The sequence below is a fragment of the Pyxicephalus adspersus genome, chromosome 12 (genome assembly GCF_032062135.1).
Source record: "Pyxicephalus adspersus chromosome 12, UCB_Pads_2.0, whole genome shotgun sequence".
NCBI lineage: Eukaryota > Metazoa > Chordata > Amphibia > Anura > Pyxicephalidae > Pyxicephalus > Pyxicephalus adspersus.
Genome location: NC_092869.1, coordinates 41,608,298 through 41,622,670, shown reverse-complemented (window position 1 = coordinate 41,622,670; position 14,373 = coordinate 41,608,298). Strand labels below are relative to the sequence as shown.

General features: G+C 41.0%; 1 protein-coding gene across 1 annotated transcript; it reads left to right on the top strand.

Annotated features, from left to right (window-relative positions):
• Nucleotides 1-685: 685 nt before the first annotated feature.
• Nucleotides 686-10,978, top strand: DEGS2 (delta 4-desaturase, sphingolipid 2). The gene is made up of 3 exons (XM_072428433.1): nucleotides 686-795; nucleotides 5,845-6,587; nucleotides 8,874-10,978. Exons 1-3 carry the CDS (start codon nucleotides 714-716, stop codon nucleotides 9,015-9,017), a joined length of 969 nt encoding a protein of 322 aa, XP_072284534.1. The 5' UTR covers nucleotides 686-713; the 3' UTR covers nucleotides 9,018-10,978.
• Nucleotides 10,979-14,373: the final 3,395 nt, after the last annotated feature.

The window sequence follows — 14,373 nt, the reverse complement described above, 5'->3', positions numbered from 1 at the left end:
CCTTTCACACTGACACTAGAATCTGGCATTTCTTTGGTGACAATGACCCCAGCTATTGGATCTATTTTACTGACACCAATGGCGGTATTGATTTTGCTGTCATTGGCACCAATATGCAACAATTCCCCTCCATCCAATACGTGAGCATTGCTATCCTACAATGTGTTTTACTGGCAGGATCTCCAGGAGCAGATAAATCCTACAACGCATGACATTTTTCTTCCTATGATATAGAGGTGGTAACTGTCAGTCATCTCCCCGGCTCCTTTTACCTGGGCGCACCACCCGGCACTTTGCAGTGACTACCTGGCTGATTACTGATAATAAAGAGGCCCCAAATTTCTTACTACTTGGCTTAAAAGAAATTCTGGCTTGAACGCCGTTTCATATGATGTGACTACTGAAACAATTACTGCTCAGTATCAGCATGTGATTTCCTGCAATTTTGTATGGGAACTGAGCAATAAACTTCAATAATGATTTATTTCTAAAATAAATGGTGTGATTTTTTTTTATTATTTTTTTTTAATCTTTTTGGCAAAAGCAAACATATGGGACATAGAATCCATTGTTTGTGCAGTAGAGATGTTAGCAGGTCCCACCCATGTGGTCAGGGAAGGTTATATAAGACCCAGGCAGCAGATCCCTTCCTTCAGTCCTGGTGCAGGCAATTAATAATCTGGAGTCTCCGGAGGGGGAACGGCTCAGCTGTAATGGGCAACAAAGTGACCCGAGGAGACTTCGAATGGGTGTACAGCGACCAACCGCACACCAAACGCAGGCAAGAAATATTAGGTATATTTCCATCTCTACCACTCACGCACACCTTCCATAGTCCGTACACTTCAATGCACAATTTGAGTAAATTTTTATTATACATCTAAAAGCAATGTTGCAATTTGATGTGTGATTTATTAATAAATGAGGTTGCAAAATGTAATTTCAATCTAAGTTTCTAAGCTTCACCATATATTTCCAATTACATTTTGTATACTTTACTTTATCTCATTATTGTATCTTAAATTCTTCCATCTTTTATATATTTATTATTTCCATTATATAATATAAAAGGGTGATCAAGCCAGTTAAATCAGTAACCTGCAAATGCATTGGTTTAAGAATCATTTGTCACTTTCACTTTTTTATATTAAATAGAATATAAAATATATAATATAAAATATATTAAATTATTATTTTTTTATGAGACTTTCAGCTTTTTTATGCTTTTGCATAGCATAGGGAGTCATCAGTTCTAAAACATTGCCAGGTGTTATGTTTTCATCACCTGTGCTGAATGATTGCAATCACCTCTTGCAAAAATCTGCTGACCCCCCTATTGTCCCTTTTTATGATGTGCCATGCTTTTACTGTGTATATTATCATTGTGATTTGCAAACTTGGTGTCCATATAGGGGCCCTGGGAGGAAAGTTGAGGGCCCTCAGGAGTGGCACTCTTTGCACCCCCTATATCCGCCCCTGATTTGCAGTGTTTTTGTTTCTGTAGCTGGGTATTTAGCACACAACCCAAAGCGATTGGATTAGCAGCACAATTTTGTAAATCAAAGCAACCAATCAGAATATACTTTACATAAGGCATTGCTTTTGTGTTTGGCACTATGCTTTACTACATGGGGATTATCATTTTACATTTTTATATATAACAACAAAGCATTTACATCATAAAAAAGAATCTGCTAATAACACTTATGAATTGAAATGACTGCTTAGGGCAGCCCTGACTTTACAAAGTATTGCTGAATCTGGTTCCACATTGGCTGGGATTGTATGGGGTCACTTTTGAACCTAACTACATGAAAGTTTACTAATACACTGTGTATTAGGAGCAGCCGGGTGGCTCAGTGGTCAGCACTCTGGCCTTTGCAGCACTGGGGCCCAGGTTCAAATCCCTGCCAGGGCACTATCTGCATGGAGTTTGTAGGCTCTCCGCCCACATTCCAAAAACATGCAGTTAGGTTATTTGTCTTCCCCCAAATTGACCTTAGTCTGTAATAATGACATATGACTATGGTAGGGACATTCGATTGTGAGGGACAGCTAGTGACATGACTATGTACCTTGGTACAGCGCTGTGTAATATGTTGCCGCTATATAAATATTGTGCAATTAAAAATATTATTAAAAGCAATTGTTGAATTCTCCAATGGCTTCTTTAGCTATTTCCTGTCTGTATGCATTCCTGCAATCATTACGTGTCATTTCTTTGGATGCCAGGTTTCTCTATAGTGACAATGGGCAGACATAGATAACAGCACCTACCTATGCCCGCCCCTATAGGGGTCCATGCCGTGTAATGTGTGTTCAGATGGCTGTTAGTCTTCATTGGAAGGCCAGGGTAACATTGTCAGAGTCACATTGCTGGGGGAGGAATCCATCTTTCCTCGACCCTCATAAGGTGGCAGCACCCAAAGACCCCTCGCGTGTTTGCCCCATGTGGCAGGGCGGCCATCAGTGGGTGTTTCATAGATTTTCCCAAAGTAATGAAAAAATCAGTCACCATTATCTGAACTGCTAGGGAGGAAGACTTGGGGTATTCCCCAAACATTCCTCTGTATTAGATCCTCCCAGAAGAAACAATATTTTATTCTGCGTATGCTCAGGATAATGGGGGGGGGGGGTCACCTTTTATTTTCCACCCTGGAGTTCTACTTTAAAAGCATGCAGAATAATTCCTCCCATATTGATTTTTCTTTGCTGTTTTTTTTCCTTTGGAGAATTCCATTGTGCATTGTTACAAAACAAAATGTCAAGCCGGATTGCTTTCCATCTCATCGATTTTTGAATCAGTGTGCATGCCGCTCCGCTGTCTGTTCAGAAGCCGTGCACAGCAGTGATCCCTCACCTGGTATCCTGCAATCCATTCATTAAGATGGGCTCCAGGTCTTCTTGTTCTTAATTAGGAATAATTAGCAGCTGGATGGAAGCGCGGTGATAACCTGACGCCATGATAAAAAAAAACTGTAAATCTGGCTTGCTAAAGAAATATTTGGTGGGCAGTCACCCCCTGGCACCTGAACCCTCCCATGCGGGGCATCACGGTGGCTCAGTGGTTAGCACTCTGGCCTTTGCAGCGCTAGTCCCAGGTTCGATCCCCAGACAGGACATTATCTGCATGGAGTTTGCAGGTTCTCTCTGTGTCTGCTTGGGTTTCCTCCGGGTACTCCGGTTTCCTCCCACATCCCAAAAACATGCAGTGAAGTTAACTGGCTTCTCCCTAACAATTGACCTTAGACTACATTAATGACATATGACTATGGTAGAGACATTAGATTGTGAGCTCTTTTGAGGGACAGCTAGTGACACGACTATGGACTTTGTACAGCGCTGCGTAATATGATGGTGCTTTATAAATACTGTATAATAATAATAATGTCCATTATTCCTATCTTGATAGCTTTGGGTTTTTCTGCCCAACTTCCAGTTCATTCTTTTTCCATTCTCTAAAAAATATATATATAATGTGTAAATAGAAATAAAGAAAGGTTTGAGACTCACGGCTTAATGCAAAAAGTTAATGATGTATTTTTACTTATTTGATCAATACATAATTACAGTCAATGACAATGAGTATATTTCCTAGGTGCTGTTAACGTTTCACAGGACCTAGGTGTTTCATACTATACATAGGCGCTTCAAAAATGTAAATTCAAAATGATCGTATAATGTTGTATAAGTTCCGACGCGTTTCGCCACGGTTGGGCTTCCTCAGGGCTTTGTTAGTGAACCAACTTTACAGTCTGTACATACATATGAGAATAAAAATATATATTATATATATAAAAAAAAAACAAAGTACAGCAGGTGGACTGAGAGCACCTCAGAATGAGTATATAGCTAGCAGCAAACTCATTCTGTACTCCAACAAGAAATAAGAGAACCTGTCAATCACCAACAGACAGCTTTTAATATAAGAGTCATGTAACCCCAATGATCCCCTAGATTGTAAGCTCCTCTCCTCCTCCTGTGTCACGGTCTGTAGCTGTCTCTTTTGCTACCCCTATTTAATGTACAGCGCTGCGTAATATGTTGGCACTATATCCTGGTTAATAATAATAGGTGCAGCTGTCATTTATCCCAATGTATGTCACTCCCTTGCTTATCGAAATCTTGCAGAATCAGTGCCATCACAGGGACCATAAATTGATATTTTAGTGCAGCCATACCTCTCTGGGATAGGTGTGTGTGCTGCTATTCACTTTTATTCTCTCCCTGTTAGAACAAAAGTGTCATCCTAGCGTCACATTGTAAAGCTTCCATAAAAACTGACTATATCCAGAACATAATAATGAACATTGTCCAAGATGCTGGGAAACTGTCAAGCTTATACTTTTATTTGCTGGCGCTGATATCTTTACCTCCAGCATTCTGGCCACTGTGATTGGCCTGGCTTGAATAAGGTAACTCCAACCCACCTATATTATTATTATTATTATTATTATTATTATTATTAATAATACACAGTATTTAAATAGCACCAACGTAATACGCAGCGATGTACATTAAATAGGGGTTGCAAATGACAGACTTAAGGTGCATACACACTTCCAATTTTTATCGTTCCAATGGAACGACGAACGATCGATTGGGCAAAAAATCGTTCGTAAAAAAGTAACCGACGCCGCCGACGAACGAGGAAACTCGTTGGAAACGAACGACCGGACCGGCGGATCGGATTGGACGACGATCGTTGAACATCGTTCGTGTGTACGGTCGTTCGTTGATCGTCCATGTTCAGAGCATGCGTGATGAACGAACGTCCGTTCACTTTCCTGTCGTGCACATAGTTCCTCTATCGCTTAAACGATCGTATCTATTGTGTGTACAATATCTACGAACGATCGTGTCGTTACCTCTATGTGCAGGATCGGTGCTATACGATCGTTCGTATATATCGTGCAGGAACGTTCGTCGTTCGTTTTCCGACGATAATAATTGGAAGTGTGTACGTAGCTTAATACAGACAGTGACACAGGAAGAGGAGAGGACCCTCACCCACCCATATGTATTGAGAATGAGCACCAAGCTGCGTATGCTCAGCACAATGTACAATCTAAAGAAGATTACAAAGGGGGCAGATACATTTGTTTTATTGCAGAGGAGACATAGCTGCCTTATATCTTTTTAATGTTTAATGCAATACTGACAGTACTTTTACATTGCTTTAAAGTATATGTAGGACCAGTCCTACATATACTTTAAGGCAATGGCATAAAAAAATACAAGTTTACTAATTTAGTAACTTGGTAAACTTGTATTGTTTTATGCAAAAAAAAAGCCTTCCTTTCTTCTAAATAATAAATAAGTCATCCCTAAGATTTAGAGCAGAACAAAGGAAGTTTTTTTGACATAAGTGAATGTGAACATTGGCACTTTCTAACACTCATGCCCAATCGCTCATCCTATGTCTGGTTCTGTAGTAGGATGAGGGGTATAGAGAAACTATGAAAAATGTTTTAAATTAAAAGGTTGTGAAGTTTCTAAATAAGCTTATGTGCAGTGGCAGATGTAGCCCCTTCAGACTATTTTGGGACCCTGTGGGTGGCCCCGTTGGATCCAGGGCTCCTATGCAGCAGCACGCTTTGTACCTCCAGTGTTCTCCCCGGGCCTCTTTTAGCTGGGCGCACCACCCGGCATTTCTCGGTGACCAACCCGCTGTTTTCGGGTGGTTACTGAAGAGTTAGGTCATAATACAAGGGCTGCCACCCACCTACAATTTCTTACCACCTTCAGTACCTTCCCATGCCCACCCCTCTTGTTTTAGAAGTAAATAGTATTTGCTTGAGTTCTTATTTGAATTTTTAATATTGTTTCCTTCTCCTTTCACAGCCAAATATCCAGAGATCAAATCTTTAATGGGACCCGACCACCAGCTTAAATGGATCGTCTTGGCCATGGTGTTTGCCCAGCTTGTGGCGTGCCGTCTGGTGAGAGACTTTGCCTGGAAATGGGTTTTGTTTTGGGCCTATGCCTTCGGCGGCTGCATAAACCACTCACTGACGCTGGCCATCCACGACATATCGCACAATGTGGCCTTCGGGAACCGCCAGGCCAAATGGAACAGATGGTTCGCCATGATCGCCAACCTGCCGATTGGCATGCCATACTCGGCCTCCTTTAAGAAATATCACATTGACCACCATCGTTATTTGGGAGGAGACAACCTGGATGTGGACATCCCTACAGACTTTGAAGGATGGTTCTTCTGTACTCCCTTCCGGAAAGTGGTCTGGCTCGTCCTTCAACCTCTTTTTTACGTCTTACGGCCGCTGTACGTAAATCCCAAACCCGTCACCAGGATGGAGATCTGTAACGCCCTTGTGCAGTTTTCTGTGGATCTCCTTTTGTATCACACGTTCGGACTGAAGCCCTTTGTCTATTTGGTGGCGGGTTCGGTGTTCTGTTTAGGATTCCATCCGATATCCGGACATTTTATTGCAGAACATTACATGTTCATGAAAGGACACGAGACTTATTCCTACTACGGATCTCTGAATTTGATTACTTTTAATGTAGGATATCATATGGAGCATCATGACTTTCCCAGTATTCCAGGTAGCAAACTGCCTTTGGTAAGTCGTCTTCTAAGTGCTCGATATTGGATCTTGGTGTGCTTTGTATATTTGTTCCAAATCTTCCTGAAATAAAGACCGGTCACTGCTCCTCTCTCTTCTCTTGCAAAGTGACTGGTCTTGTCTCCACCCCCTTACCTTTAGTTGCCTGCAGTGGGTGGGTCTACTGGGCCCCTCCCATTTCTGCAGGAAAGTGATGTCACTGCTGCTTTTACAAGGAAATAACAGGGCTTGCAAATGTATTTTTTGCACATAAAATAAATGTGAATATGTTTTAATTTTCATGCCAGGAGTTGAACTAATTGTTATTAGGCATACCCCCAAATGCTTGGTTATTTAGTGCTTATGACCAGGAGTTGGTCAGGATAGCCTTTGGTCATGTGATCAGAAAATTTTGCCCCATTCACCCGCCTGTACTATCTGCTTGGGATGGAGATGCTTTCAGGTGCAGCCAGCAAACATATTTTTATCTTAAAGAACATTGAAGCTTTCTTTGTATTGTGTGCTACCAGACGGATGTTCATTTTGTTCTGAGATAAGGATGCCGCATTAATTTAGAGGAACTTTGGAAAAAATATATTCTGCCACATTGTCACATCTCCAAAAACGTTTCAATGAAAAAAAAGTGCAACTTTGTATGTTTTAATTTATTGGTCACTTTGTTGTTGTTTGAGCTAATGAATGTCTACTTTATCATTGTGGCTGCTGCAGTCAATCATTAATATTATTTTTTATTATTATCACACAGTATTTATATAGTGCCGACATATTACGCAGCGCTGTACAAAGTCCGTAGTTATGTTACTAGTTGTCCCTCATGATCTAATGTCCCTACCATAGTCATATGTCATTATTACAGTCTAAGGTCACATTTGGGGGAAGACAATTATCTGCCTGCTTTTGGAATGTGGGAGGAATCCCACAAAACCTGCAAACTCCATGCAGATAGTGTCCTTGCCGAGATTCGAACCTGGGACCCAGCGCTGCAAAGGCCGGAGTGTTAACCACTGAGCCACTGCATTATTCACCGTTTATAATGAATGGTTTTGTTAAAGACAAAGCCCAGACCGTCAACGTTTGGGGGGGGGGGGACCAGCAAATTTGTATCTTGTATAAAGGGATCATCTACACTTTTATATATAATAAACATTGTGGTGATTGGTCCACTTTAAAACTGATCTCCAGGCAGATATAAAATACACAAATGAATGCAGCTTTTGGCCTTTTTATATCCATGGTGGAAAATCGTGCCTTTGGCCACTCCAAGGTACACAGCAAACGGCTTCTGTGCATCCCAGACCGGCAAACTGCATTACAGGTATCAACATGTGAACCCGGCCGTGGCTACCGTGCAAATCTTCCAACAGAGCAGCCAAAAGCAATGCGATGCACCACAAGTCAAAAATTGATAGAACGTTGAAGCTCGTCAAGTGACTGAAATGGCCCTACATCATTATGGGCTCTATTTGTAAAACAGAATCTGACATTCCTTTAAACATTCCCAGGTGGGAATCCTCTAGGTCTATGTGTTTCAATGGCAGTAATTGATTCCCACTAAGGAAATTTCCTGGAACTTCAAATGATTTCACAAAATTTGGGCGAACCGATTTGGCGAAACCATCGGAAGAGGAAATTAAAACTGGAGGATTCCCAGAGCTGCATTCAGCATGAGAATCCCCCTGTTTGCGATCCCTGGGGCGCTAGAGTTTAAATAATTTGTTACAGATACAATTGTATCATTTGTAAGAGATACTTATATTACAATGTCAGGAGGTTCTCCTGTGCTGGGCATCTTCTCAATGATTGCAGCTGTGGCTGCGTTTATTTATTTTATATTATTTATTTATTGAGAAGAGTGTGCGATCTCCGGGGCACTAGAGGTTAATTAACCTATAGTGCCCGGGGATCGCAAAGGATTTGCACGTTGCAGCCCTGGAAATCCTTCTGTTCGGCAAGAGCTTGACCTCTCGGCAAATCAAAAGGCCGTTCTCGCTTACATTTTCAGTTAGCAAGAAAGGCCCGATTCGTCGTGAGGTCGAACTTAAAATTCTCGTTCGCCTATCCCTAATTCCCACCAGAGAATGTCAGATTCCCTGTTTTATAAATAGTCTTGTGTATGTGTGTGTGTATATATATATAACAAAATTTATGAGGGTTCAGCTTAAGTAGAAAAGGAGAATTTGGAGGTGTCAGAGTGGCCGCATTTGTTAGCTAATCTTCAACATTTCATTTTTGTATTTAGCGGTTTGCCAACCCACGAAATCATTCTTGATTTCTGCCTTCCAGGTACGTCAGATTGCCTCGGAATATTACGACGGTCTTCCTCAGCACCAGTCCTGGGCTCGTGTGATCTGGGATTTCATCTTTGATGAAGAGATTGGACCCTATTCCAGAATCAAAAGAAAATGCAAGCTGGCAAATGCAGGTTAAGCATCAAACAGACATTTTTGATAAAAATAACTTTTTTATATTTTGTGCCATATTCTAAGCTGTGGAACAAAGTACAAACTGCCCAGAATCTGCCTTCCTGCCCTAAGGGGTCCTTCAATACGTAATATTTGTGTAAAGCCGAACGTGTAAATAGAATGGTGATTTGCACCCCGGGTTCACATGCTGAGTGTTTTAAAATGTGTTCATGTAATTATAAGGTTTGTACAGAACTTTTTTTTTTTTAAAAAAAAGTTTTGGTTTGTGTGGGAGAATGGTTTTGAAAACAACAATTTTGCCTTTGCACTAGAAGGACTTAATAGCTGCTGAAGGATGAAAATTGCATCTTGAGTGCCAAGATTCCCCTTAACGGCCATTAAAGTCTCTTTTATTCCCAGACCAATCTTTCAGCTCCAGTGTGATTTGGACAAATAAAAGGATATAAAAAAAATATATTAAAACCTAGTGCCAAAGCAACAGATCCATGGTCCTCCGGGAGAAATTTTACAAGCCTCTGGGCCCCCTTTTCTTGCTGTAAATCTTGTATAATGTTGGACTGGGTGTGCAAGACATAGGCTTATTCCCTTCCGAAACAACCCAATCCCCCTTCCCACATATAGCACACCTGCCATATGTGTATGCTTACCTGCCTATCTACTGAAGGAAGCTTTCTGTACCCACCCTGGCTATATGTTGGTGGGATTCACACTTGGCAGTCTTGAAGAACAAAAATGACCCACCTGGTCCCCATGGAATCATCAGCTATGGCCACGACCCCCTCCATATGTCTGTACACCCCCCATTCTATTCACCAGTGCCTAGGAACCCTCCAGAGCTAGGGACCCTTTGTACACAACCCTTGTTCCCAAAGCCCCCTAAGTATAGTTAAAAAGTTATCCAGCTTCAAACATCTTTGTCATAAGTTTGGATAGAGTGGGGAAAATATTATTATTTTTTTTTTACTTTAAACTTTACCCCTTTACTATGTCTGTCCTGATGTCCATTGTCCATACAACTAAAATTCAACTTGGGGGAAAACTGGATTTTGCTTGTGTTGCAGAGATTTCCATTCCCTTCCTATTGCATATACAGAACAGTAAATTAAGGGAAATTTAATAAATGAACTGTACAGATAGAAGGAAGTTGCATTTTCAGGTAGAAGTTAGCAGGAGTAGACAATTTCCTTGCAAACCAATAAGCAGCACAGATGGTAGGGAATGCAAGCTGTGATTTTTTTTGTTGTGTTGAAATAATCCATTGCAGCTATATAGAGGTTAGTTGTAGAAAAAAATTAGTGTCTGGATATGCTAAGCTGCTGAATTAAAGCTGAACCTGCCAATTTTTCAATGCTGCCACCATAAAAGAAGCTACAAGGTTACCATTGTCTTCTTTGTTACTGATCAGCAATACAACAATTCAAGTTGGTTCCCAATGGGAAGGCAAGTTGGAGCCATCTTCCATTGCAAGAAAAAAATAACATAATTAAAAATATACACTTTTAAATACAAATAAAAATAACATAGTTAAAAATATGTGGCTGTCATTGCTGGGCTATACAAAATACTGTCTGTATACGTTTTTTTTCATATTGTTCTGAGGCCTGCTCAGAATCCTTGGTCTGGCACATGGTAAAGCCATTGAAGCCAGGAAATCAGCATGACAGCCAAGCAGAGAGGTCAGCAGGTTTCCTTTGCGTAGGACAGAAAGATATAATTGTATGAGGATTGCAGCTCGTCCTATACACACGGAGGTACCAGAGACAGAGAATAGGACTTGGCTGCATTCACCGTCCTTCGATAGCCATCAAAGCCTTCCCTCCATGGGGGGTTTTCCTTTGCCTCTAACACAGATTTCCTTTTCTATTATATCTTTCTGTGTGCAGCACAACATTAAAATTTCCCATGGTGATGAGAATTTATTAAATAGTTTTTGTATCTTGAAATAAAATATACTGATTAAAAATGCCCATTGGCTTTTTTTTTTTTATCAAAGTGTCTAAATGCAAAAACCTGCGGCTGACCATACTAGTTATATTTCTGTAAAACCTTTTCATCTTTACCAGATTGCTAAAATTTGAGGATCTCTCTGAACTTTCCAATATACTTGCAGCCGATCGGCCAGGCTGTTGCATTGCATGTAGATGGATCAGAGCAAAATATTGGAATTTTGGTGCGTCACTTTTCCTATATCCCATCCCAACACGGGGACATTCCGGATGTGCATTAGACTTCCATTGTAAGTGAATGACACCACAACACACTAATACATACACAGGATTCTTATTAGTAGTGTAAATGAATAATACCATCAAAAACTATAATTATATTCCAATAATTAATAAAGGGGTTATCGCCCAATCCTAGTGCCATAAAAAGTTACACGTTAAAATTATTCCCATACAAAAGGCAGCTTGAGGACAAATAACTTTCACAAAACAACACACATTATATTTATTTGCACCTACCCCACCTTCATTTTAAAAAAATTTTTTTTTACAATGAATTGCATTGTTATGCATCAAAGGATATACAAAAGGATATTATACATCAATAGGGATGAGCGTTCTCGCAATGAGTTCTGCCGTTCTCGCTTACCGAAATTGTAAGCGAGAATGGCCGGTGTAAATTCGCTGATTGAGCTCGAAAATAAAAAAAAACAAAATTGCGGGCTATGCTGATCAATGAATGCAGTGCCGGCAATTATGGGGGACAAGTCTCCCCATTCGAAACCTCTAGTGCTCTCTGATTGGCTGAGTTAATAAACATCTAGTGCCCCAGGGATCGCAAACAGGAGGATTCCCAGGAAATCCTGTGAATCCCCTGTGAATCCTCCTGTTATAATTTTCTCAATCTTCTGATGGTTTCGCAAATGCGGTTCGCAGAAATTTCACAGAACAATCAAAAGTTTGAGGAAATTTTCGCGAGAATGCCATAAATGCTCATCCCTATACATAAATAACACTGCAGTGTCATTGTAAAAGGGCTGATATCATAGTAACACTTTTCACCGTATTTATCGGCTTCTTCAGACCATATCTTATTGCCAGTAATGATGAATTCACCCAACCCTATCCCCGTTATACAAGGTATGGGGTATATAATGGCCACCCCCTCAGTCCAATGATTTGCTTCCTGTGTTGTAATGTAGACGCCACCTCGATAAGAATTGGGATACACAAGCTTCCTTCCTATTTTCTTTTTTGCACCTCTCTGCAATCACACCCTGCATGGGCGCTCTATCACTAATTGTGACGCTGTACCTATCGCTGTGATAGTGTCCATGCAAGATACAATTACATGGATGCGGTATCACAGTGATAGTAGCACAGCAAAAAGTGATAGTGCAAAGTGAAAAAAAAAACAAAAAGGAAACTTGTGTACGTGCGGTACTATGCATATCGGCCCTTTCACAATGACATTGAAATGTTATTGATGTATAAGGATGAGCGAGAATGGCTGACAGTCCGGCAAAATTTTCCTCAAACTTCCGATGGGTCCACAAAATTTCGACAAACCGATTTTGCGAATCCACAGTCCAGGTTTCCACGCTTCCTGGGCTGTACTTATCAATAAGTACAGCCCAGGGACCGTGGGAACCTGCTGAACAAATATGACCTCTCAATAGAGAATCTACATTGAGAGGTCATATATGTTCAGCAGGTTCCCATCTCCCTGGGCTGTACTTATTATTGATAAGTACAGCTCAGGGAGCGTGGGAACCTGCAGTCACAGCTAATTGGAGGCACATGGCTCCAATCAGCTGTGACTGCAGGCGTACTACTGAACTCATATGACCTCTCAATGGAGAATCTCCATTGAGAGGTCATATGAGTTCAGCTAGCCTGTGAACATGAACTCGTGGCGAAACAAGGCTGTTCTCGCTTACATGTTCGGTAAGCGAGAACGGCCCGATTCGCCGCCAGATCGAATTTTAAAATTTCGCTCGCTCATCCCTATTGATGTATATTATCCTTTTGTATTTGAATGAACAACAATGAAATTAATTGTAAAAAAAAGTTTTTCAAAATTTATGTTGTGTGATTTGCAATGAAAATAAAGTTGTGACCATATGGCAGTCATGATCAGCGGGGTCAGGAGAAGGACCCCGCTCTGGGGGGGAGGGGTGCACTGGCCAGAGCTGTGGACCACCAGTTGGCGACCACTGGTGTAAATGAACTCTTTTTTCTGTCTTCCAGTTCTTCCAGTCCTAACCCTGTGTAAGCTCCATGAATGATGGCGTCCATTACAATGCTTACCTTTGATCCATAAGGTGCCATTTCTGACATGGTTCTGAACCTTGGTTACCTGGTTGGTGTTCTAATCTTTGGCCCTTAATACATTCCCAATTATTGATCTAGAATGAGTATACAGCTATTTACCACACAACATCAGACGATTGGGTGCATGTCTAAAGATTTCAGCATTTCCCGCTCTCTTCCACTTTGTGATATTGTAGTTGGCTCAGGATTTTGAAGTTAAAAAATTGCCCTCTGTGCTAATAAAAAGTAAGTTTGTTTAAACTTTCTCTATGATACTTTGTCAATATTTTGATAACCTGCAATGTTTCAGTAATTATTGCTCTATGCAGATCTTATTTATTCATATATAATTCATACAGCCCATTGATTCCGAATAGACTGCCAATGTATCACAGTGGAGCAAAAACCTGTAGCTGATCTTTTTGGACTTTATTATTATTATTATTATTTTATTAATAAACAGAATTTTTATTGTGCCAACAAATTAGACAGTGCTGTTTAATAAATAGGGGTTGCAATTGACAGTGACACAGGAGGAGAAGAGGACCCTGACCTGAAGAGCTTACAATCTAGGAGGTGGGGGGAAGTAACACACAATAGGAGGGGGATATGGAATGGTGGGAAGTAGCGAGGGCTTAAGAGACGTAAGAAGACAGGTAGGTGAGGTTGAAGGGTTGGGTTTTGAGTTATGGTTTAAATGAGCAGAAAGTAGGAGCAAGCCGAAAAGGATGAGGAAGACCATTCCAGAGAGTCGGTGCAGCTCTAGAGAAGTCTTGTATCCATGCGTGTGATGAGGTTATGAGTGAGGAAGTCATTAGTAGTTCATTAGAGGAGCGGCTAGGGGGGTATTTTTCTATCAGGGCAGAAATGTAAGTGGGACAAGAACTGTGGAGGGATTTGAAGGAAAAGCACAGAAGCTTGAATCTGATTCTAAGGTGAAATGGAAGGCAATGGAGAGAACTGCAAAGAGATGCAGCTGAGCAGGAGCGGTGGGAAGGCTGTGTATGGGGTAGGTAGGCGGGAAGGCTGTGTATGGGGTAGGTAGGCGGGAAGGCTGTGTATGGGGTAGGTAGTTGGGAAGGCTGTGTATGGGGTAGGTAG